The sequence below is a fragment of the Oryza glaberrima genome, chromosome 4, assembly GCF_000147395.1.
Source record: "Oryza glaberrima chromosome 4, OglaRS2, whole genome shotgun sequence".
NCBI lineage: Eukaryota > Viridiplantae > Streptophyta > Magnoliopsida > Poales > Poaceae > Oryza > Oryza glaberrima.
This window is the reverse complement of record NC_068329.1, coordinates 956,538-981,028: the sequence shown is the minus strand read 5'-3', so window position 1 is coordinate 981,028 and position 24,491 is coordinate 956,538. Positions and strand designations below refer to the sequence as shown.

At 40.5% G+C, this 24,491-nt stretch overlaps 3 protein-coding genes across 3 annotated transcripts; 1 reads left to right on the top strand and 2 right to left on the bottom strand.

The window, feature by feature from the left end:
• The first annotated feature begins 1,360 nt into the window (after positions 1 to 1,360).
• Positions 1,361 to 7,786, top strand: LOC127769975 (uncharacterized). Its single transcript, XM_052295634.1, has 3 exons — positions 1,361 to 1,523; positions 4,352 to 4,568; positions 5,179 to 7,786. Exons 2-3 carry the CDS (start codon positions 4,554 to 4,556, stop codon positions 7,120 to 7,122), a joined length of 1,959 nt encoding a protein of 652 aa, XP_052151594.1. The 5' UTR covers positions 1,361 to 1,523; positions 4,352 to 4,553; the 3' UTR covers positions 7,123 to 7,786.
• Positions 7,787 to 12,394: 4,608 nt separating this feature from the next.
• On the bottom strand, positions 12,395 to 16,201 carry LOC127769533 (uncharacterized). Its single transcript, XM_052295125.1, has 3 exons — positions 15,433 to 16,201; positions 15,253 to 15,353; positions 12,395 to 13,255 (listed from the first exon to the last, which is right to left on the bottom strand). The coding sequence occupies exons 1-3, from the start codon at positions 16,122 to 16,124 to the stop codon at positions 12,609 to 12,611; spliced, it is 1,440 nt and encodes a 479-aa protein (XP_052151085.1). The 5' UTR covers positions 16,125 to 16,201; the 3' UTR covers positions 12,395 to 12,608.
• Positions 16,202 to 20,342: 4,141 nt separating this feature from the next.
• On the bottom strand, positions 20,343 to 23,811 carry LOC127769384 (uncharacterized). Its single transcript, XM_052294943.1, has 7 exons — positions 23,683 to 23,811; positions 23,364 to 23,610; positions 21,970 to 22,124; positions 21,611 to 21,754; positions 21,361 to 21,464; positions 21,100 to 21,250; positions 20,343 to 20,731 (listed from the first exon to the last, which is right to left on the bottom strand). The coding sequence occupies exons 1-7, from the start codon at positions 23,683 to 23,685 to the stop codon at positions 20,645 to 20,647; spliced, it is 891 nt and encodes a 296-aa protein (XP_052150903.1). The 5' UTR covers positions 23,686 to 23,811; the 3' UTR covers positions 20,343 to 20,644.
• Positions 23,812 to 24,491: the final 680 nt, after the last annotated feature.

Genomic DNA, 24,491 nt, shown 5'->3' with positions numbered 1-24,491 from the left:
ATTCACCTTCAATTGCTATGTTCACAAAGCCAAGTCTACCAGGAGGTTCTATACGGAGATCAAATACTTCGTTTTATGCACCTAGAGTGTTTCGTATTTCTGCTAGGGTTTCACAAATTATACCAGCAGATTCAGGATTTTATTACCAAGGCGAGTTTGAAGTTTAATCTACCGCTCCTGGATTGAGATGCAATATTCTCGTTATGGCAAGTGAAGATGCAAGTTGGCGTAGCCATCGAGGAGGAGAAGCAAGTATTGATGTACACCGGAGAGGAAAAAAAAGGCAACACAGTCAAGTCGTCGAGAGGGAGCCTCGCTCCTGTCTAGATCACAAGGTGATCAAATTGTCCGGCGAATTTTGCTACCATCATGCCCAACACACCGGAAGTTTAATAAGGAGATCTAAGTACTTTGTTTTATGCACAGCGTTTCGCGTTTCTGTTAGGATTCCAGAAATTAATACCAGCAGATTCAGGATTTGTTCCCAATGGCGAGTTTGAAGTATGGTCTACCTCTTCTGGATCAAAGGTGTTATGGATTGTAGTCCAAGTGACTATTTGGCGCACATTGATTTTATCATCATGAGGTTGTTTAGAGGTTGAAGATTTTTATGCTACAAGAGAAATTCGTCTCAAGGTGGAGATTGTTAAATATGTAATCCAAATTTTGGGCCCACAATATATTTAGATTAGTTCTCTAATAGGACTCTACTTTATAAGATTAGTTTCCTATTAGGACTCCTAGATTTCTCCTATATATATCCCTTGTAAGCCGCACGGGGAGGGTGCGACAGCCCAATGTATCCCCTGCGTTTGTATCCAATTCCTATATAGTGATCATTGCCGGTCGGTGCCTGTGGTTTTTTCCCACAAGGGTTTTCCACGTAAAGTTCATGTCTCCGTTGTGCATCTATTTTCATAACACGACCGATAGCCCGGCCTTAATTTACCGTATTGATGATCCGTTCTCTAAAGGAAGTTACAGTGATGAGGCGGTTTCTACTGGTATTTTTATATATAAAGTGGCATTTTATCTTTAGGATAAACAGGGATACAATTGCTTTCGCTCAGAATAGCTTGGGTCACCCTGGAGGCCTGGACTGACAGGCATATTAGCTTAATTAGATCAAGCAAACAACACTCCTTTCGCTTTATATCTTTTTCTTTATACATATGCTCTTTAATTAAGGAGGGGCCAGCAGCGATCAGTGGCAGTCCAAGCAACGAATCTGATGATTATTGATGGAGCGTACAGCTTGGGAGATAGTATATCGATTTGCAACTTTTGCAGAAAAGCACAATATATTACCAAAGCAAACGGAAGGAATAATAGACCAAGCATGTAATGCACGCATTCTAAGTATGCTTCTGCTAGCTCCATCAGCTCTCCCCAAAGGCCCCCAAACATCATCTTTCATTCAGTTCTTCGATCGTTTCATTTTGTATGCTCCCATGATGCGTGCAAGCATGGCTTAGTTTGTTCACTCCCGGCCGCCCAGCTGTTTTCTCAACATCGTGATCAAGGTAAAAACTACATGAATGCAGCTTGCTTTCTCTCTATGTGTTCATCCATATTTTTATATATGTACAAATAATCAACACAGTGATATATAAGAGTCTTATATATCTCTCTGGAGTTTTGGTTTTCAACGAGCTAGCAAGGGACTTTCTTGAATACATGTTTTAATATAGTCCAGTTAATTTGTATTTAGTTTTATATGATAAGAGTATCATCAATTTATATTTCATATAGAATCATTGATTAATCTATCTATTATTATATACTAAAAGTCCATTAAACTTCCTACAAACGCTCTCAAGCCGCCACGTGAGATTCTACAAACGCTCTCATGATGCCATGTGGCGCTCTAATAAATTAAAGAAAATATAAGAAATTCTGGAAAAAATATCTAGCCATTGATTTATGCGCAAACATATGGAGCCATTATTTTTAGCCATTAGATTAGATTTGTTAAAATCTCTCTCTCCAAAAAACCAGCTAATGTACTTCCTATGCGCAACAGATGTGAAAAAATGGAAAGAAAAAGTCCGTCCCCATACGAATCTACGGTCCATTATTCATATGGTAATGGGTATATACGGCGGCGAGACTGTCACGAACCAACGAGTCGGATCGGAATTATCTCCTGTGAACAAAAAGCAACCACCAAAACACAGATTAAGTCTAGCACCCCGTGCTAATTGAATCGCCTATTGTCTACCAGCAGTCCAGCACAATTAGTATACGTTTGATCAGGTGGATAGTTGAGAAGAGTATTAGAATGATGGAAAAGACTATACATACTAACTTTTTATTACTAAATTCTTACTAACAGTAATGTGTCATGCTATGAGTGCATTTAGGTTTTCCATAACTTCCATCTATCTAAATCAAACGGTTAAGATGATTGTTAGTAAAGATTTAATAAGAAAAAATAGTATGTGTAGCAGTGCTCATATTGACACATCTAAATATCTCGAATAAATGATAGATATATACTAAATGTTTAATTACCGTATAATTTTGATTAATTGTATATATAACATAATCGTTTAATGGAATCTTTCATATATTCTGTATTTTACAAGACAACTACGTAGGACCCGGCCGTCTGGTAGTTTTCTCTATCCTTCCACCTCTAAGTTTTTTTTTCAAACTGTGCATATGTACCAAACACTCCTACGATTTTCTCTATCCTTCCATCTCTAAGTTTTTTTTCAAACTGTGCATATGTACCAAACACTCCTACGATTCTCTCTATCCTTCCACCTCTAAGTTTTTTTTTTCAAACTGTGCATATGTACCAAACACTCCTACGAGGCCGTGAAGAAGCCATGCCATGGCGGCGCCTCACACTATCCATTGCTCCGCTTTCTTACCGTCAGTCTATCTATTTATTATATACTAAAAGTCCATTAAACATACTATGAACGCTCCTAAACCGCCATGTAGCACTCTATAAACGCTCTTAGACCGCCACATGATATAAAACATACAAACCCTCTATTTTTATTTAAATCGATAAACCCGTTATTTTGGACCATTAAATTGGATCTTTTAAAAATCCACCACTCCTAATCTTCTTCCGTGTACGTACCAGGATGTATACAACGACAGAAAAAAAAACCCACCCTCCTAATCTACTGCACGTGCAGGTATGACACAATTATGTGTGTGTGAACTTCTCTTTTTGAATAATTTTTATGCGCGAGAAGTTTTGTAGGAGTTGGTCTCAGCAAGATGGACAAGCCTAGCTACCTTCTGAATATCTGATGTACGACGCACAATCCATACATTAATTTGTACACCAATTGAAAAGCATCCATCCATAAGTCCATACGTGTATGTACGACGACAAGAAAAATACGTGCAAACTGTTCGCCGGATAAAAGCCGAAAAAAATACGTACATACGTAGGACACGCCATTCTCCCAAAAAAAACATACTCCTACATAATACCTACATATGTAAGATCGGGCAAAAAATCAATTCTCCCCTCTCGATACTCAGATTAAATGTTGTTATATTCGTATGCTTATGATCTGTCCGCCTAAACTTACATACGTAGTACAAGCTATTCGCTGAAAAAAACATACATGCTATACCTAGGGATGTAATATTACACGGGAAAAATTAAAAAAGAAGTTCAGATATAATACAAGAAAGAAATATCGAAACCCACTAACCCTTGTGTTAGTGAGAGATTGTTACTTGAGCGAATATTTTTTTCACATAGTTCTTAGTAGTTTTACCCGGTCTCACATGTTAGGGAGACATTCATGTTTAATTTTAATTGTACTACCCTATTAATTGGTAGGAATGGTTTAAGAATATCTATGCATAGATGTGGACATAAGACAGAGAATTATGTGTGAAGTGTTCGTGATTATTTATTGTATTACTGATGTGTTAGGCTCTTTTTATGGTACTAATAAAATTCCATTTAATTCCATTTATGAAAAGAGACCCAATAGTGGTGATATGTGAGTTTATATAAAAGCATGAACTAAGTGATTTTTGTTTGAAATTTGAGAGACATTTTTATAATTTAGTATATTAAAGTCTATGATCTATTTCACGGCATAAGTATTTTTCTTTCATTTTAGTTACCATTATAAGATAATTTACCATCTCTTATGGTGAATTTATAATACGAATATGGTGAGATAATACTTCTTTTAGTGTTCTCTTTATCATTAAAAAATAAAATAATTATACTTGGGTTGCATCCACCTGTCCATTAGAAACACGGATGCATTGTCCCTTAGAATAATCATGCGAGGTCATACTAAAAATGTTAGTTGATTTATTATGTGATGCATCTGTGAACTTTATATATGATGTGCTGCAGGGCTGGAGAAATCGGATCGAGATATTCTAGATATTTTTCATCATGGGTTAGAGGCTTGCTTCAACATATTCTAGATTTTCTAACGTGTGATTCAAAGAAGATCGACTGATCGAGATATGATGGAGCTGCTTGCCTAGACTGTAATTCAAGAATTGAAGATCCAGCTAGCAAGAGAGCCAGGCGACAGCTAGATCGACTCATCATGCCAGCGGATGAGGTATTTCACTCCGTTCCATTATATTTTCTCTTTTCATTTCGAATGGAAATTATTCAGCGACCATGCATGCGTGTAATTAAAACAAGGCAAAATTTGGAACATATATTAGCTAGACATGTATGCATCCAATTTCGACTGCTATTTGTTTAAACACACTTTCATTAATTCATTACATATATAATGGGGTATATTTTAGATCCAGGAGTGTCATTAATTTATTCAATTTGGTGGTCTTTTTATAACTTCACTGGTTTTCAAACAGAGGTCCGGCAAAAACTTTTTGTATTTTCGATTATATATGACTTATACATAAGTTATATTATATTGTAACTGCATTCTAATTAAACTATAGTAGTACGTAACATTTGAAAGTTTTTTCCACCCAAAAAACTGTCAAAAGTTGTAATGATACTCCCTGTATATGCATTACCAAGTTTAACTCAACGCTCAGAAAACGGGAATTGGTGTGTCTCTACGTACCCAAAAACAGCAAGCATATATATGTACGTACAGAGTAGAGGTCGTATATATATGCGTACATACGCAGCAAGAATTAAGCTTATCTGGGTTTGACTGACTAATTATAGTAGTAATTAATTATTAATTGCAGTGGACGGAGATCGTTGTAGGCAGCATCGATGAAGCAGCAGAGAAGATAATCGATTTCCTGGACGATACGAGCAACAACAGAAGTACGGTGATCTATTTCGAGGCCAACATCTGTGGATTGGGGTCATCCGCCGTCCTGAAAAAGGTGGCCAAACGACTGAGATCGTCGTCACCGGAGAAGCTGAAGCTGGGGTTGGACAAGATCATCCATGTGGATTGCTCGGTGTGGCAGAGCAAGAGGGCCCTGCAGAAGGCCATCGCCCAGGAGCTGGAGCTTCCTCGGTCGGTGATGGCCATGTTTGATCAGCGTGACGAGGAGGATGATCTCGACGGCGTGGAGCACGGTGCCAGAGGGGTGATACCAGATGTCACTGAGGCGATTCTTAACGAGCTTGCCGGCCACACATACCTAGTGATCTTCCACAACGGAAGCGGCGGCTACATAGATGTGCAGGAGTGCGGTGTTCCTATAATAATGGGACTCTCGAGCAAAAGGGTACTGTGGACATCCCAAGTCAGGTTTGGGCCCTGGACCGGGGACGATCTGCACAAGTTTGCCAGACTGAGCGATGTCGCTATATATGCTGATCCTTTTGATGATGAATCCCTACTGCATGAAGAGGCTGAGGAGGTTGCTAGGTCTACTGGTGTCCCAAAACCTGGCATGAGCCCTGAGATTGTCAAGGAGTGCATCATGTACTATAAGGTGGTGAGACTGATAGATGGTAATCATGGCATTGACTGGGCCACCCACGCGGCTAACTACTGGGTATGCAGTGGGATCATACGATCCGCTGGCAATACGTCGGCATGGGAGATTGCCCAAGCTTTGCATACCAACCTGAGATTGGATTGGAATGACAATGTGAATAATAATGAAGAAAAACTAGCTCCACTACAAGTGCCTTGTGATTCTGTAATTAAGGCATCATTCTTCTGTACTACATCTCGCGGCAACAAGGAAGCAACCACAAGCTGTAAAGAGTTATTGGACGACGAAACGTTCCAACATTCATCTGTAGACAGGCTGCGTGTGATAAATCTCTCCCAGTGTACATTCAGTTTTGCATCTCCGCCCTTCCTCGGTTGCAGCAGCCTAAGATTCCTCCTACTTGACCGTTGCAAAGACAAAGACAAGCTCCGCTCAGGCTCAGCACCAAATAGTACTAGTGCTGGAGATACTGACAAGGACACTGGTGTTAGCGGTGGAGCATGTTTCCAAAAGCTATGGGTGCTTGACCTGAGTTACACAGACTGGTATTGGCTGCTATCAGTAGAGGCACAAGATCTAATGGTTGAGCTTAGGGAGCTAAATGTGAAGGGGGTCAAGCATTGGAGCATAAGCCATCTACTCCGTGATGACAACAATTCTAGTACTAGTGTCGGAAGCAGCACCAAGCCCCTTGGGCTGCTCAACCTTGTCAAGCTCCAAGTCGCGACCGAACCAATAACTGAAGTTCAACATCAGTCACAAGTATTGAAGGAAGATCAGGTAGCAGCAACATTATTCCCGAACCTGTCTAGCTGCAAAATCGTCAAGACAATCATTCTTGATGGTTGTTTTGAGTTGACACGGATTGGCCCTCATGACCTGCCGCCATCACTCGAGTCATTTAGCTTCTCCAGCAACAGCAATGACAATGATGTTGATGTCACAGCCAAGATAGAGAGCATCTCCTTCCGAGGATGCACCCAGTTGAAGAGTGTGCTTTTGAGAGGAGTGTTTGAGAGGCTCAAGCAACTCGACGTCTCAGGCACTTGTATTAAAACCCTCGACCTACGTTCAATGCGAGGCAACTGGTCTCTCAAGGAGCTCCTACTGCTTGGATGCAAGGAGCTTCGTGCAATACTATGGCCAAAACAAGATGTATCATTGGAGGTTCTGCACATCGATACTAGTAGCACAGAGCTTGATACTAGACGCTCGTCATCTGCTTGTTACTAGCTTGGATTTTGTTCATTTCTGCTTCTTGTTTTTTTGTGTGAAAATTAATAAATGGATGCTCAGCTGGTGTGTGAGCTCATCTATCTGCTAAGTTATTTTCTCCATACATGCTTGCTTTCCGTTTGGTCGGTTGGTCGATCTGCTTGTTCGACCGATCCATCCATCGGATTACTACGTATGCTTCATCTTTTCGGATAGATGATCATACATGCATATGAAAACTTTGATCTCTAGCTCCATTTCTGGTGTGGTGTGCTAGCTAGAGATCGACGAATAAATCATCAGCTTCAGCGGCATGAGCAGATTCATTGGGTGATCCTCATGCCGTCGAGTTGCTGTTGTGCACTTGTTTGTGGGTGCGTGTGTGTTCGTGTGATTTGTCAGCATATGTGGATTGACCGAGTTTGTACTCCTAATTACTTCACTTGTATGAACAGAAACAATGATGATGATTGTGAGTGTGACATATATTGTCTATGCTGCAAATGTATGTATTAGTTGCTCTGTCATTTTGAAGGTATTGTATATTTTGCTCTGCACTCCACAGTCAACACATGATATGCCTGTGTAAATTTTCTTTAACAAACACTCCTTATAAAATCCGCATTTCTTTTGTTAGTTTTTTCTCTGCTTCAAAATGTGCAAAGGGAGAAGCACAAGATTTTTTTAAGCCTCAGGTCTGACTGATTTGATCAATGAATTAAGATGCATTTCAACCAAATTAGCAGTCACCATTAGTAATTGTGTTTTGTACTTGTGCAGTGATATGATACTCTGTTTTGAAGTGAAACCTTCTGCAATATTGCAGTGGAGAGTGGCATGCAGTAAGATTTGGGGTGTATCCCAGGTGTTAGTGTTTGCTGGGCCTGTATGAATACACACATTAGGCCCATTTTGGCAGACAGCTGCACCTATTAAAAATACAATCCATAGCCAGCAAAACACAAGAGCAAAAATACAGTCCTTTTTCCAATTCAGTGCTTACTCAAGAAAACCTCTAACTAGATTTCCAGTCTTCATTTTTCCCTGTTTATCCTAATTTTGTAGCCACAATTAATTCAAGATACAGGAGATTAAAGAACTTGGACTTAAAAAATAATGGTGACACAGTAGCACCTTAATTTCCTTATAGTTTCAGAAGGGACAATTTCCTTTGATTCAACTATATCCAAAACAGGCTTCAAATTACATCTAGTTCTACATCCTTGCTTTGCAGGAAACATTGGATCTTGGTAGAGAAGCCATTAGTTATACGAGTAGAAGCAGCAGGTCGAGAAGCTTGGCAACATGTAGGCTGCACCCTGCATTTTCTTTCATAAGTGATGGTTGATGCAATGCAAATCCTAGTCTTGCTAGGAGATTACAGGAAAGCTAGGTGATCTGATTTGAGCAAATTCGCACAGTTTTGCCAGCCATTTGTTGCATTAGTTAGAGATCCATCTGATCCATATACGCATTACGATTAATTGTGTTACAGAACGTATTTAAAAATACTGATCGATGCATGTGTCCTACTAGTATATATGTACGGCAAGACAAAAGCATGCAGGATCATGAGTTGGACAAGGAGCAGGTGAACCGACATTATTTACCTTTTTCTTTGCGGGTGGGCCCCACGCAGCAGCCTATGTTGCTCGCTGAGCTGTTAAATTTACATTGTGTGTCCAATGACATTGTTAAACATCTACTTCCTTCGTCCTAAAATAAAACAACTTTTATATATTTATGTATATATATATATATATATGTACAAATTCATGCATAAATGTTAATTTGTTTAAGTTTGGAAAGGAATACCCTCAAAAAAGTTTGGAAAGGATTGAGAAGATCGCTAGAGTAAAATGCAAACATGAGAGTGCAGCGAGATTATACAAATTATATATGGTGGTACTATTGAATAAACTTTTTGTTGTAATTGTTAAACTCCCATGTGGAACTATAAAGATTGCTTTGGGAAAAAAATGCGAATATTAGGAAGGACCTAATATCAAATAAATAGAAGGGATGAGTCTTCGAACTTAGGCCGGCTAGCTCACCACCATGTGGAGCTGGCCGGAGTACCCCTGGGCTTTTCTCTAAAGATTGCTTTGGTTCTAAAGATAAATGCAGAAATGTATGAAATAAGCTCTTTTTATGTTTTCTAAAGAAGAGGGAAATAATATCATATGATTGGTTAAAAAATGTTAAGAGACACAAAGAAAAATAAATAAGATTAGCTAGAATCGGAATAATTAACATATCATAATTATAGTTCTATTTTAGAAGAGAGAAGGAACCTCACACTATTGTGTAACAAAACTGTAGAAAATAACAAGCCCCCTTGAGTAATATTTAACAAATACAGCATGTATACCAACTCAAAAGAGGACATGTGTATAATTAATATAACATGATATATATAGTTGAAGACACCATCAGAAATGCTAAGCCTAGATATATACTACTCTAGCTAGGCTCTAGCTAGCTCATATATATCAATTAATATAAAAATATTATATTAAAGATATATAGTTAATTTGCAAGCATATGCATGACGCAAATGGCACGTTTAATTAATACTATTTGTCAAAACTGCATCAAGTGGAAACAATAGTGCACATGATTCCATTTGAAACTTAGCCATGTCTTCATGTTTGGCAGTGCTAACCGAGAACACAACAATGCATCTTCTACATATTTCACCTAATAGTTAACACACTGACAACTTCATGAAGCTTTCACCGAAAATATATGAGATAGATCACGTGTCACAGGCCGGCTCAATAACATGGTACAACTTAGATTGGGAGTATAATTAAAATGGGCATAGCTAGGAAGGCAACAGCATAGAACATTGACAACATAATGATCATGTATTAAGACATTGACCCACTCTGGCAAAATCCAGTCTAATAAAAAACTCACAAGGTTAATTAGAACATTCAGAGATGGATCTCATCATGTCCTGATGGTATACTTGTAAATGCAAGTCGCTTTAATCATACAAGGATGGATTTTAAAAAAATAAACTCTTCCAAAACTTATTTCTAAACATGAACCTTTTGGCATGGCGAGACAACAATACCACGTGCAACCCATCATGGCGTGACAGTGTTGTTTCACCTAAGTGGGGTGGTGTGACCAAAAGGTTTGGATTGGAAATAAGTTTTGGAATAGTTTACTTTTGAAATGAAAAAATAAAAGGTTCAAAAGAAATAATAAAGAATCAAAAGGATGTGATAAGAAAATAACTCAAATCAATTAATTAGTTGCTCTTTATTTATGCTACATTGAAAGAAATGAGTTTTTTTTAAAGGAAAACAAATAAAACAGATGAAAATGTGTTATAAATTTAGGGAAGAATTTAAAAGCAAAGATGACGACTTATTTTCAGTTAGCAACTACTCCACTATAGCTCTAGGTGAATTGGAGAGCTACTAGCTAGGGATCTTTGACTTTTGCCTTCTGTTTGGTTAATTTCAACTTTCAAGTATCATCATTGCGGGACGTTGACTTTCTAATCCCAGTGAGCAATCAAACTTTGATAATCGTGTCACATTAACTAAATGAGACCCATTTAAGTTTAACAAACAAGCGTTTTGACATAGTAAAGTAATTGCTGATTATCAATGGCAACCCCTTCTCATGTAACATCCACGATTTTCGGAGCTCAAGGATGTCTCAGCTAGGGATGTCAATTTCCCCCATGGGGCCGGGTCCCCTACGGGGGCAGGGGCGGGTTCAGTTTTTGACCCGCGGGGGAGGTCGGGCTGGGGGCCCGCATTTTTGTGGGGAGGGGACAGGTGAGGCATTTTACCCGCGGGGTGCCGAAGGGTGTATATTAAACCTCAAAATGTAGCCCATAGAAGATCTAAAAGAGCCACAAAATTTTAATAGCCTTATCCTCTCCACTCTCCCCATCTCCCCTCTCCTCACTCTCACTACACAGGCGGAGGCGGCGGCGGCGCCACCGCGCCAAAGAAGAACAATGTCCAAGGGCATTTTGGTACTTTCAATACTCTTTCTCTCTCTGTTTTCACCGGAAATAATAAAATAATGCATCAGGTGTCTAGCAGCTAATTACTATATTTTTGCAGTGTCCACAAAAAGATACATGTTCTTTGGGTGTCTCACAGCAAATGTCACAAACTTTGAGTATCCTGTAGCAAAATTTGCATTTGATTTAGTACAAACCTAAGGGCTTATTCTGAATGCAGGAATGCAAATTCATAGTACCAATTCCTCCAAACTGAATGAATGAAGTACTCAAATCCTATAGGAATTGAATCCTCAAATTGTTCTCTACAATTTGTAGAAGCCCTAAAATAACTTAGGCCGTGTTTAGTTCGGTGCCAAATTTTTTTTTACGTATACGGACACATATTTGAAGTATTAAATGCAGACTAATAACAAAACAAATTATAGGTTCCGACTATAAACTGCGAGACGAATCTTTTGAGCCTAATTAATCTGTCATTAGCAAATGTGGGTTACTGTAGCACTTATAGCTAATCATAGCGTAATTAGGCTCAAAAGATTCGTCTCGCAATTTACATGCAAACTGTACAATTGGTTTTTTTTTCCATATTTAATACTCCATGCATGTGGCCAAACATTTGATGTGACGGAAAAGTTGGAAGTTAATTTGAAGAAAAAAGTTAGAATCTAAACACAGGCTTAGTATGAAAGAGTGAGAATGAACTAACCGTACAAGTAAATTTGCAAGTCAAGTCACCACAAAAATTAACCTCTAGCAATCATTGATCTGATCCAACATGGAAAAGGTGAAGACAACCATGTGTGGTTGACTTTTTTAACATATGACAGATGATAAAATTTGGTCAAAAGTTAGCAGCAAACGTACCCACATCCATATATGCATGCATGCATCACATCTTGCAAAGGTGAGATTCTATCTGTCTCTCGATCTGCATGAATCCATGGATACATGTCTGATTGATCTGATCATGCATCACAGTTGAGAAGAAGCTAAGCTAGGTCCACCAATACTGTTAAGTGACTAGTTAAGCAAACAAGATGGTGATGTGCATTGCCCAACTAATGCAATCACAAGAAATTTCATGTACATATGAATATATGATGTCAAAGTTATACCTTCACCAATTAGTTGATGCGTCAAATGGTATTGGATTACGTATACGTATCTTGGCAAATAATAGTTGCAAATTGGAATAATACGACGACATAGTATGAATCTATGATTAAACGTACATCGAATGAAGAAGCATCAACCTGAATGAATGATTAGTTGAAGAAGCGTGTAGATCGAAGATTTGTCTAATCAAGTGGCTTAATTATTTGTCCATATATACAACACTACAATACAAACAGATACTACACTGGAACAGCAACTAGACAAAAATTAAGTTCATCTCTCCCTCAAAATGCATTTAATTTATACATTTATATGATGTTGAAATTGCTGGACGATTATGCTAATACAAATGGTTGATACAATTAATTGATTTTGAGTGTTGTTTGCTGCTTCACTCGGGGACAACACGGTAGATGACGACGAAGCACGGCAGTATGGCCCTTGGGTTCGCCACGAACAGCTCCTCCAGGTTGCCGTACACGCTGCTCGCCGCCTCGTCGCCGGCCACCGAGTCGAACGCTCCCTCCTCCTCCTCCGCACCGCCATCGTCGTCGTTCCGGCGGACACGGCCGGCGATGACGCGGCACACCAGCATTGCCCGGCACCCGCCCGCCTGCTGCGCCGCCGCCGCCGCCGCGCCGCAGTCGTGCGCGCGGCCGCTGCTCGCCGTGGTGCGCACGCCGAGCGGGTGCGCGCCCGCCCACGGCGCGAACCCGTGCCGGATCGCCGCGCACACGCCGCAGGCGTCGTCGTCGTCGCAGAGCGAGGTGGCGCCGTTGAGGCCGAGCGGGCAGGCGAGGGCGGCGGGGTGGAAGCGGAGGAGCTCGTTGCCGTCGGCGGCGGCGCGGGCGGCGGTGGCGCGGCAGCGGGTGCGGACGGCGTCGCGGTAGGCCTCGAAGCGCGCCACGGTGCGCGCCGCGTTGTGCACCTTGAGGATGCGGTCGATCTGGCAGATCGGACGGTCGCGCTTCTGCCAGCTCGACTTGAAGATTATCTCCACGATGTTTCGCCCCGAGTCCTCCGGCCCCAGCTCCGACACTGCATATGCATTGCATGCACTCCAAAATTAATCACTCGCTAATCCTCCAGGGAGCAAGCTAATTAATTGGATCTACCGTAATGTAATGTAATTAGTGGAGAGATTAACCACGTACAGCTAGCTAGCTAAGTGCATTAAATGCAGTGAGTGCATCAGCATGTGCAAGCTAAGCTCACAGTTATCATAGCAGACAGTGTGCAATCAAGGCACTGAAATTCAGGAGATCAGTACTTCATCTCGGCAGCATCAACAACAATAATGACATTGCAAATAGTGCAGCACTGTCATGTGATAGGACACTTCAATTGACCTAAACAGTTCAAGAGGATGATGTACATGTTCATGCAAGCACATCACTTAACTAACCTTAGTGGCTGCCTTGGCCCATGGCAGTTTAAAGCTGTATAATCAGCTATGCATGTTCTGCATCTATTTGGAAGCTCAAGATTCTGATAAGTAGCTTGTTTGTATCAAAAAAAGAACAATTTCTAAATAAATCTTTATCTAGATTCGTTTCTAAAAGGTTTTTTTAATAGAACAAAGGGATTAGCGAGCTATTGAGAATCTAAAGTTTGTTTCCTGGCTTATGGTGTTTAATTTATTTTCTAAATTATATAACTACATATTCTTAAACTTAGGTGAAAATTTGATGTGTTTAGAAAGCTGAGAAATTCTATAAGGAGCTATAGCCGCCCTAGAAACTTCAGAAAAAAAAAAGCATCAAAGGACAAGCAAGTACTCTCTCTGTTTTATTTTAAGTGCAGTTATGAGTTTTTTTTAACATTTAACTGTCCGTCTTATTTGAAAGTTTTTTATGATTAGTACTTTTATTGATATTAGATGATAAAATATGAATATTACTTTATACGTGATTTATCTTTTAATTTTTTTTATATTTTTTTAAAATAAGACAGACGGTCAAATATTGGATATCGAAACTAACAACTGCACTTAAAATAAAACAGGAGTAAATGACACCTGAACAATCTGAAACTGTGTTCCTTTCAGAGTACTAATTTCACAAATTGTAAGTGTGTTCGTGTTTGTGAGGGTACACAAAAGTGCATGCAGATCCTGTGTGCTACCAACCAATATAATAAATTGGCAGATTGGATGGATACTTTGCCCAACTACTGTAGTTGTAGAAGCACTGGGATCTCACTCTGCAGTTCTTTCTAGTACTCCTACATTGATTCTTTTGCTTCTGGTGTATTGTCTTAATCAGGCACTGTACTGTCATTGCTGTTAATTAATGATCTTTATAATAACTAATCATGTGCATGCAGTATCCTACATGCATTGAGATGCCATCAGTAGTCAGAAAGCTTCTACCCATCTACCTTCAACAAATGGAGATGCAGATTATGCAGATGCGACTGCAAGCATGCAAAAGATGGCTAGACACAGATACCTTTTGATGTATTTTTGCCATCCAATCTTAACTAAAATAATTAACCAAAGATGATTAATGTGCACAAGACAGTAGCTTCCTTGTAACCCACAAAAGACAAAGGAAAAGAGGAAAAGGAAGATGGGGTTAATAGCTTTGATGAGCAGCATCTTCCTTCTCCTTTCTGTTTGTCTCCTCTCCTCTCATCTCATCTCATCTCACATGGTTTGATGTGCCAAGAAACTAGTAAACTAATAACACTGTCACTCCACTAAGATTATAATAATAATTATCACAATATTGGTGTCTGTGTGGAAATATCCATCATCATTTTGTCATGAGTAAACCAATCATATTGACTGGGCAATATATAGTACCCACACACGCAGATCTCAATGCCTCCTCATTAGTGTTACTAACTTGGATTAGCTAGGAGTACTATCTTAACTTGTTCTACACCCCAAAAGCATTGACTACTATTCACACAACATGAACCTCAGTTTGTCATTTTTCGTTAGAATGGAGATGGTTGATATCAATATCGTTTACGGTTTATGTAAAGTTGATGAAATTTGTAGAAATTTTCATCAAAATTTAGTTAATTACCAGCATGGCGAATGGCTTGGTGGTGCTCCAAGCTGTCGGCCTTGGTGAACACCTCCCCACACTGCGAGCATGCGCACAGCTCCCGTGGCCTCGGATACCTCCTAATTAACACCAGATTATTATTCGCTAATCAAGTTAATTATGAGCTTAATTAAGTAATTAATCGGATTAGGAGGAGACCTTGACATGGGCTCGACGTTGATGGCGCGGCACTCGTAGCAGCCGGAGAGGCCACGGAGGGAGGCGTGGTGGCCGCCGCCGCCGCCGGAGGAGGAGGTGGCGGCGCGGTGGGCGCGGCGGGAGGAGCGGGTGAGCGGGGTGGTGTCGCGGTCGAGGGACGCGGCGGCGGTGGACGCCGCGGAGGCGGAGCTGGCGGCGTCGACCACGTCGCGGATGGCGCAGAGCGACGCGCCGCACGCGCCGGCGCCGTGGCTGCGGAGCCGCGACAACGCGGACGACGGCGCGGCGGGGTCGTGCACGCGCGCCGCCGCCGTCGCGCTCCGGCAGCTCAGCAGGCTCTTCAGCTGCTCCCACGACGACGACACCGGCGCGGCCGACGCCGACGGCGCGCCACCACGAGACGGCATCGTCGGCGCCGCCGCCTTCTTGGGGCGGTGGCCGGTCGTCGTCTTGGCCGCGACGACGACCTGCTTGGTGCTCTTCTTGGACGACGGGGCCATGGCACGGTGGCTTCCACTCCCTGCAGGCGGCGGCGTTCTCGGCATCGGTGAGAGCGACGGCGGCGGCGGCTTCTTCTTGCGCTTGGTGTGGTTGTGGTGGTGGTGGTGGCGGCGGCGGTCGGAGGTGTCGGTGGCAGTGGCCGTCTTGGAGGAGGAAGAAGAAGAGGGAAGGAGGAGAGTGGAGAGCGCCATGGGAGGAGGGGAGAGGAGACTAGCTTGGTAAGCGAGGTGGTACTAATAAATTTTCTTCTCCTTCTCTCCTAGTTAGTGCAACATGGGAGAAGGTGTGACATATATCAAGGCTCAGCTCTCTACCCTATTAAACATTTTTTTTGAAAAAAAAAAAGAAGAAATCATATATATCTATAAAGTTCATCCCCAAAGTATAGCTAATGCTAATTCTCTCTTCTCTTATGAATCCACATCACCTCAATTATTTTTAGCCTTTGGATGATTTATCAAGAATGTAAATTGCATTTATCACCTCCAAAAGACACCATACAATTCAATCATTTATAACTTTTGAATAATTTATAAAGGTTCAAAAATATATAAAACATGAAAAAAATCGTATAGTAGATAAGAAAGAAAATTTTAGAACTCGTATCTACTATCACACAATTCTCCCGCAGCAGCACGCGGGGTACCCATCTAGTTAATTAATATGGCAGTGGATATTGTGTGAGAAATTTGGATCTGAAAAAAATTAAAGGAGAAGTGGGCATTAATGCAACCTCAGGACCAGGGTAGTGGGGTTGGATGCATTTATTAAAATACCCCTGGACCATAGTGTGAAATGTTTGAGTTCATGATCCTTTCATTCAGCAAAGTACTACAGTGTAATGACTGTTGAAATGCGTGTTGTGGTAAATTAACAGAGATAATGAAGATATACAGCGCATTGTATTGTACTTGGGGTGCCAATGTGCCATCTCATTCTACTTGGGACAACATAGGGTGTAGATCATAGATGATGGTGTATCCATTGCCAACTCATAGAGTTATGTAAAAAAAATATAGCAACTCTAATAGATGTAGATCATTGAAGTCACGGTGAATTGGTCACTGACATGCATTACATGTTACATTGGGTCTATATGTCACTGGCAAGGTCATATGTCTTTTAGTGTGAGAGGAACCTGATCCCAGACTGTATTGTAACTTCTCTTGAACCTAACAAGTATATGGTAATCAGCTCATTGAAAAATCATTTTTTTATCTGCATTTGTAATTCATGCAATTCCAATTTTCTGCAAGTTTGGAATGCAAATAATATATTCACAGCACATACAAAAACATATAAAGTAGACATAAAAAAAAGAGAGAACTATTGGATCCGGTAGGTGAGTCAAAGTGTGATTCCACGATTGTCAACGTTTCTTTTTTTGCTCTGAAAAACAAAGTCATTAGGCAAAACAATAAGTAAATATGATCATGAGTACCGGACCAATTGTAAAGTTAACTTGTCAGCATTTAGAATTGTTACTGTATATTCTCAAACAGAAATGAAAAAAAATGGTTTGCACACATCTTTTCAAAGAAGAAATATAGAATATTGATGATCTGTATTGTCCTCTCCAGCCAAGATCGCCCCAATTGACATTTTCCTTGTAGGTACAGGCTTTGCATGAGACATCCCAACATCATAGTTAGCTTAGCCACCAACAGGTGAGAAAACAGTACTACTTTCTCTGAAAACAACATGTGAGAAAAAAAAGGGGGTACATATATAGTGCATAGTATATTGTCAATAAGTACCAATGAATTCAGCAGCCATTTTATTTTCATTGATTGGTTAACTTCAGCAATGAGAGCTAGCTATCTAGGTCCACAAAATTTGACCACCAAAAGTGTCGAAAAATCGACCATCAACCGCGAAAGATCGCAGAAAAGAAACTGAATTTCTTGGGCTTGAATCATGAATGCCAGATCGATCTCGATGATTTCTGCCTGCTTGATTCATTTTTTTGCAAGTGGTAGGAGTGTGGGACAGTTTCAGAGGACAGCTGTTTGTTTGGCCTGCAATCTTGTGTTGTGGAGTAGCTAGTACCAGAATGGGTAGAGACTCCCTCTTTTTGGGTTGCATACTGAAATTGTGTGTTCCATGATAAAAACAATGTGATCAATTGGAGCCTGGTAAGGGACATTTGCATGGATTGGTACCACAATCTCATTGGAAGAGCAACACATTATTTATGAACATGTTCCTGAGTACAATGGGAGAGTTGCTTGCAGATGAGCTTGTGTCCAACTATGTTCTTTTTTTTTCCTGTAAAATAACCATTTTTTCTCCGTTTTGCATGAATAAACCATAATTTATAAATATTTCAAAAACATACTGTATCTTCTGGGGAGTTCAGAAGCTAAGTCCATCAGACAGATATTAGTGTGCTGGTGAGAAATTTGTTGACGAGATAAGGTCTCAACAGCTAGAGTGTCGAATATTTGCCTAAGAAATTAAAAGAACGCTTCTGATAGCTATTGGAAGATTTCAAGATCAATTGGTGAACAAAGTGATGCATAAGCTAGCCATGATCGCAATTATTATTATTATTATTATTATTATTATTATTATTATTATTATTATTATTATTATTATTATTACAATCTGAAAGTAATCTGATCATTTCAGAAGTGAAATTATATCTCTCAAAAAGAGAGGAAAAAACAGAGGGGAGAGGTTGAGCTTCCCCATCACACCACAGGATGAGGGAGTTGCTAAGTACTAAATTAGTATACTATTCTCAGTTGCTTACCTGCCTCAAGTAGGTTAACTGCCCTCTCACTTCATCCATGTCCTCATGTCCCTTTCTCTTCCTTGCTATAATCTCTCTCTACGATTAGTTAATGTCAGGATCATCTACTATATATGTGTCTTGTCTCTCAAATTTCTTGGAGTTATTGGATGCAACATTAGAGTTTCTTGGCAATAATTTGGATTGAAAAGATTCAGATGTTAGCAACACCACATGGCGACGAAATGTCAGGACTCCTTGTGACCTTGTCCATGAATACAAGCATACTATATTTGCAAATGTAAACTACTTAAATAAGATGTGATGCCTTTAGAATTCATACAAGAGCAACAAAACATGCCCTACGTGGATTATCGCCAATGATCAAACTTTATTCTTCAACCAATGAACCAAAGCAACCTAGCATCTTAATTACCAACTGAACTATAGGTAGTTGCATTACATCACATCTAGGCTGAAACTAATACGATGCTTGCTTCAAAACAGAATATACAGATTATTTCTGAAATGCTGGCATGCTAGTGACAAGCATGGTATGGTAACATGGGAGAGCTAATGCCAGTGAGATATACATAAGATGCTTGAGCTTTCTGGCCAACCATGCATGCTACCATTTTGTCTGGTTTTCCTTCCTATTTTTATGAGCTGAAAGCAACAGCGGAGAGGGAGGAGTCCGTGGTAGGTATGAGGCATCTTCAGGGTGAACTAGCAGCTGGTTTGCATGGCACCAATTTTCTCACAACAAATCCCCAACCAAAATGCATCCAAGGAAGAAAAGGGAAAAGAAATAGAAGTGAGGACATGAAAATTGTACCAATGGTTGTTGATTATCTGATCAGTCTGCTAACCTCTTCTAGAAATGGGTTCAGAACCTGTACTTCTCAGAGGAAAAATGACAACAAATTCCAATAATTGAATTGCATTGGGTTATTTGTTAGGACAAATGCATGCTGATGTTTGCATCTGATCAGCATCTGACATGCTTGCACTGCACGCACTGACTTGCTCTGCAAATGTTGGCGCAGAGCAGGAGCAGATCTGTGCATTAACTTGTGGAGATGTGAGGAGTAAAGGTAGTACAGGCAGGTGATCCACATGTATGTGAGTAACTCTGATGATCTGATCTCTGAAGCCCATTGCAGTAATATGCAGCTGTTCTATGCCAAAAACCTGGACCACAGATCCATGGATCCAGCCAACTGCTCCATCGTGGGCTCCATCAACAAGCTGTTTGCACTTTGATTACCCTGAACTTTATTCTATCCATAAAACTGAGATTGTCTTCAGGAAAAAAAAAAGGAACTAATCTAATTCCAGATACTACAAGACAATGAAAAACAACCGGCGGTTTCGTTAAGTGTTCAACTGTTCATACACCAAGGCAAGGAACCAGCTACAGTTGAATAGTGCCCTCAAGGACAAGCTTTCTAGAAATTTTGCCAGACATGATCCAGACCACGAGTTACCAGATGCAATCCCAGGTCTGAATTGAAAGGTACTACCTCTGTTTCACAATGTAAGTCGTTCTAGCATTTCCCACATGTATATTGATGTTAATGAATCTATATATATATATATATATATATATATAACATCAATATACATGTGGGAAATGCTAGAACGACTTACATTGTGAAACGGAGGGAGTACTAAATAGAAGCCAACACAATAATACAAAGGTGTCCCATGGGCTTTGTCTGAGCCCTTAAGACAGAATGTACGAATCAAAAGTTCCATATCCAGCATGTGTAGGGGAAACTGAGTTACTATCCAATGTACCCTCGACTCCATACAATTAACATTTCAACATTTTAGGTTCATATAAGAACGCAGGAGATGCCACCATCCACATCAGATTAAAGAGCGTGACAAGATCATGGCATGGCATGTTCCCAAAATTAATTCTCTTCTACAGGACCATTTCCTTCGGTGCAATCACTCTTGGGCAGACAAAGATCATGATTCTTCGTCACTTTCATTGCCAAAAACCGATGACATTTTTGTAGCAACCTTAGGTTTCTTGCTTACATTGCCAACTGGAGCCTGTCCATGCAAAAGAGTAGCCAAGTTAACAATTAGATTCTGATGCAAAAAATAACCAATAAAACAGTGTTTTTCTTAAAAAAACAACCTAACGTTTGGAGCTCCCATGACACTACAGTATCAAGTTTAGTGGGGCACAAAGCCACAAAGATGACCCGGTTGACGTGTCGAAAGAATAGTAGTATACGTCTTATATTCTCACTTTAGGCCAAATAAGTTAAAGTGTCAAAACTAGAGCAATGAAAAAGTAATGGAGAATATAGAAAATATAAAACAAATTCACGGAGTTTCATACAAGCACACAACTACTTTACTTCCATAAATGGTCATATCAGTTTAACAAAATATGTTGTTGAGATGTGGGGTACCTTGGAAGGAGCCATTTTGGAGAAGCCAAACTTCAAGGTTTTACGCTGATCCTGATTTGAAGGGTTAGGCAAGTTCTTCATTGTAATTCTCTCTGATGAGCTCTCTGATGGTTCTTGCTTCTGCTGCTGCTGCTTTCTATGAGCATCAGCCCTGAAGTCCCATTAAGGAAATTGCAAGTTCAATAAACATTCAGCACATTTGTTCACAGTTAGCTCATCACTGAGTTATCATTGTTATCGACTAAAACATGGGATGGATACAGTTGAGCAAATTTTGCCAGCTCCTTCTCTTCTCGTTGCTGCTCACGTTTCTGCCTGTCATCACGGCTGCTGCTGCTTTGCATTTCTTTCATTTCCTTGAACCTCTGTTGTAACCACAGTGAACTTATCAGAAATATAGTCCTGAACAATTAATATGCAGGAGTGAAGGGGGAATGTATGTATGTGCACCCATACTTCACAAAAGAAAAGGCAGTAGAAGAGAAGTTCGCTGCACCAAGTGTGACATTACCTTCCTATGATTGTGGTCGTATGAGCTCAAATGAGACTCAAATTCATGCGCCAATTTGTACTGCTTGTTACAGAGACTGCAAAAGAACACCTTCTGTATCTCCTTGACCTCACTACGTATTTTCTGCTCGCGTTCTGCTATGACCTGGATTGTCATGATTTGCACCAAGCAGGAAAAAGAACCACCAAATAAAAAATGCCCAAAATGCTCAAGGATCATGAGGGCTGATGCTAGCAACTCTTGCATGAATAAGATACAAATATCAATATGTAATGCCAACAGCTAGATATAAGATTTCGATGTGCAAGCATCAACCCTGAAGAAATAGAATATTAAGGAATCAGTGTTCGATTGCACACCTCGCGCTTCTTTATATGTTCTTCAGTCTCCTCAAGCTCTATGTTTAATTTCCTCCTTTGCACATTATCTTCTGATGTGAAGAAGTCATCTTGCTCTTGCTTCCCCACACCCAATTTTGCATCTCTGATACCAGCTTTTATTGGCTCTGTTATACCTATATAACATTAAAGAAAAAAGGGCATTGTCATGAAGGTGCCAGAACTTTAGCAGAAAATATTAAAGTGATAACTGCTTTTTTAATCAATGATGGTAACTAGTTAGAAACAGAGAGAACTCAACAAAATGATAGTTAAAAATTTTGAATAAATATCAAGGGATAACTAACAAGAGAAGTTAAATCATAAAGTTCAGTCAAGTCGTTGTGCCACTGACATGGTGATTAGTCATGACTAGTCTTCTACTGCTCAAACAGAAAGTACAGGGAGAAAGGGGAAAGGTTCGGAGAAGAATGAGGAAGGAGCACGGATTAATCAACAAAACAAAATAGAGGAAAACAGAGTAAAGTAACATCACCAAGGGCAAAAGGGTGCATTCCTATGAAAAAAAATGTGGTTTTACTTAAACCTAAGATCCAAACAATCCTTTGCCTAAAAGAAATAACCAAGGTGAGCAAGGTGGATGAAATCAATGAAGTGTGTGAACTGTGACACCTTTGGCATCATCAAGTGAGTAAATTCTAACTGAATCATTTTTAATCGACATAAAGGTTATTAGAACTCAGCTAACTCATCTGCATGGAATAATTTCAACAGTCGATACATTAAACATCCAAATCGAAAGCATTGCAGAACAAGCATTCTATCCCGAGCACTGTAAACAAGAAGTAACCTTTAGGAACAACAGCAAGTCAATTTTCCTAGTTTACAGCTATACAAGCATAAAACTAGCCAGTTGAAAGACCAGCAATTCCAATCTAGTGCCTCCCAACATAGCAACCCTCACAAGCAACAACGTGATAATTACGGATAATGAAGCATGGCAAATTGGCAGTCAATAAGCTCATAAACTTGCTGAATTAACCTTAACCTAAGGCTATAAGCCTAGAACACGAACAAAGCAAGAAAGCTACCGCCAACATCCCTTTAAATCTCCAATCCCTTGCCAATTCAGTTATTCTCCATTCATAGCCATGCATGAAGAAATTAAATCTGAACTTAGCCTAAGACAAGATTAGAGACGCATGCAAATGTAGTGACAGTTACTACGCTCGCAAACCACAAGTACAAAACTAAGGAATTCAATCAGGATTGTAGAAACTTAGCTTAGATGGCAGTTCTATACATTAAGCTGTTGCTGACAGTGTAGTTTGAAAAGTTAGGGGTGTACCGCAATGGAGGTAAACAAGATGGAGAAAGCAAGTGAGCGGGGTAGAGAAGATGAAGTTATATTATACCTTGCTCGTTCTTGCCGAGCCCCTTGCCCTTCCACCCCATCTTCTGGAGCAGCCTGAATCCGACGTTGGAGGAGGTGAGCTGCGTGTCGACGGACGCCTGCTCCAGCCCCTCCGTCTCGAGGTTCTCCGTGGGTCGGTGGCTCATGGGCAGCCGGAACTCAAAATCATCCTCCAGCTCCTCCTCCTCTTCCACCGGAGCTCCATGAGGATTCCTGCTGCTGCTGCCGCCGCCGCGATCTCGCCTCTCCTGAACAGCAGAAATCGGTCAGATGGATCTGGAGCAGATCGGAACGGGGAGGTCGGAGTGGTTGCTACTCACCATGGCTTCGTAGACAGGCGCGAGGTGTGGGGGAAGAGATGCTAGGGTTTTCGTCGGAGACGCCTCGCCGCCGCCGCCGCCGCCGCCGAGACGGAGTGAGGAGAGGGGATCGGAGGTGGTTGCCGTACGGTTGGGCCTGAACGGGCTTATATTGTGCTCCGTGCGGCCCACTAATATTGGGCCGTAACGTGTTGGTTCGGCCCACGTTGACCACGGCTCCCGCCAGAACTCGACTTTGTTGGACTTCCAAAAAAAACTCGAATTTGGAAAATGAAAAGAAAAAAGGAAAAAAAAAAAAGCAGTTCTTGTCGGAGTCGGATCAAAAGCAGCAGCACTTACAGATATAGTCCGCATTTAGTCGGGGGGAAAGTGATTTCATCCATCGTGTTTCGTGTATGTTACCAAAATAGTCATAAAAAAATTAAAAAAAATTGACAACATAAATTAATATGAAATATATCATTCCACAAACATCCAAGTTTAAATTCAACTTCTACAATTTGTAATAAAAATACTATAGCTGCGAATGTGCGATAACTACTTTCAGTTTAATTTGTTCTTTTGTTGCAACTTATAGAAGTTGAATTTGGTCTTGCATATTTCTGGAGTGATATATTTCATATAAATCTATGTTGTCAATTTTTTTAAAAAATTTTGATAACTATTTAGATAGAATGCAAACAACGAGGAGATGTCTCCTCGAGGGATGAAAATCCAGATCCGTATTAGTCGATCGATCCATGGAACACGTACGGATAGGTTTTTCTTGGCGTGATGGATGGCAACAATGGTGGGCGGGCAGGGGTGTT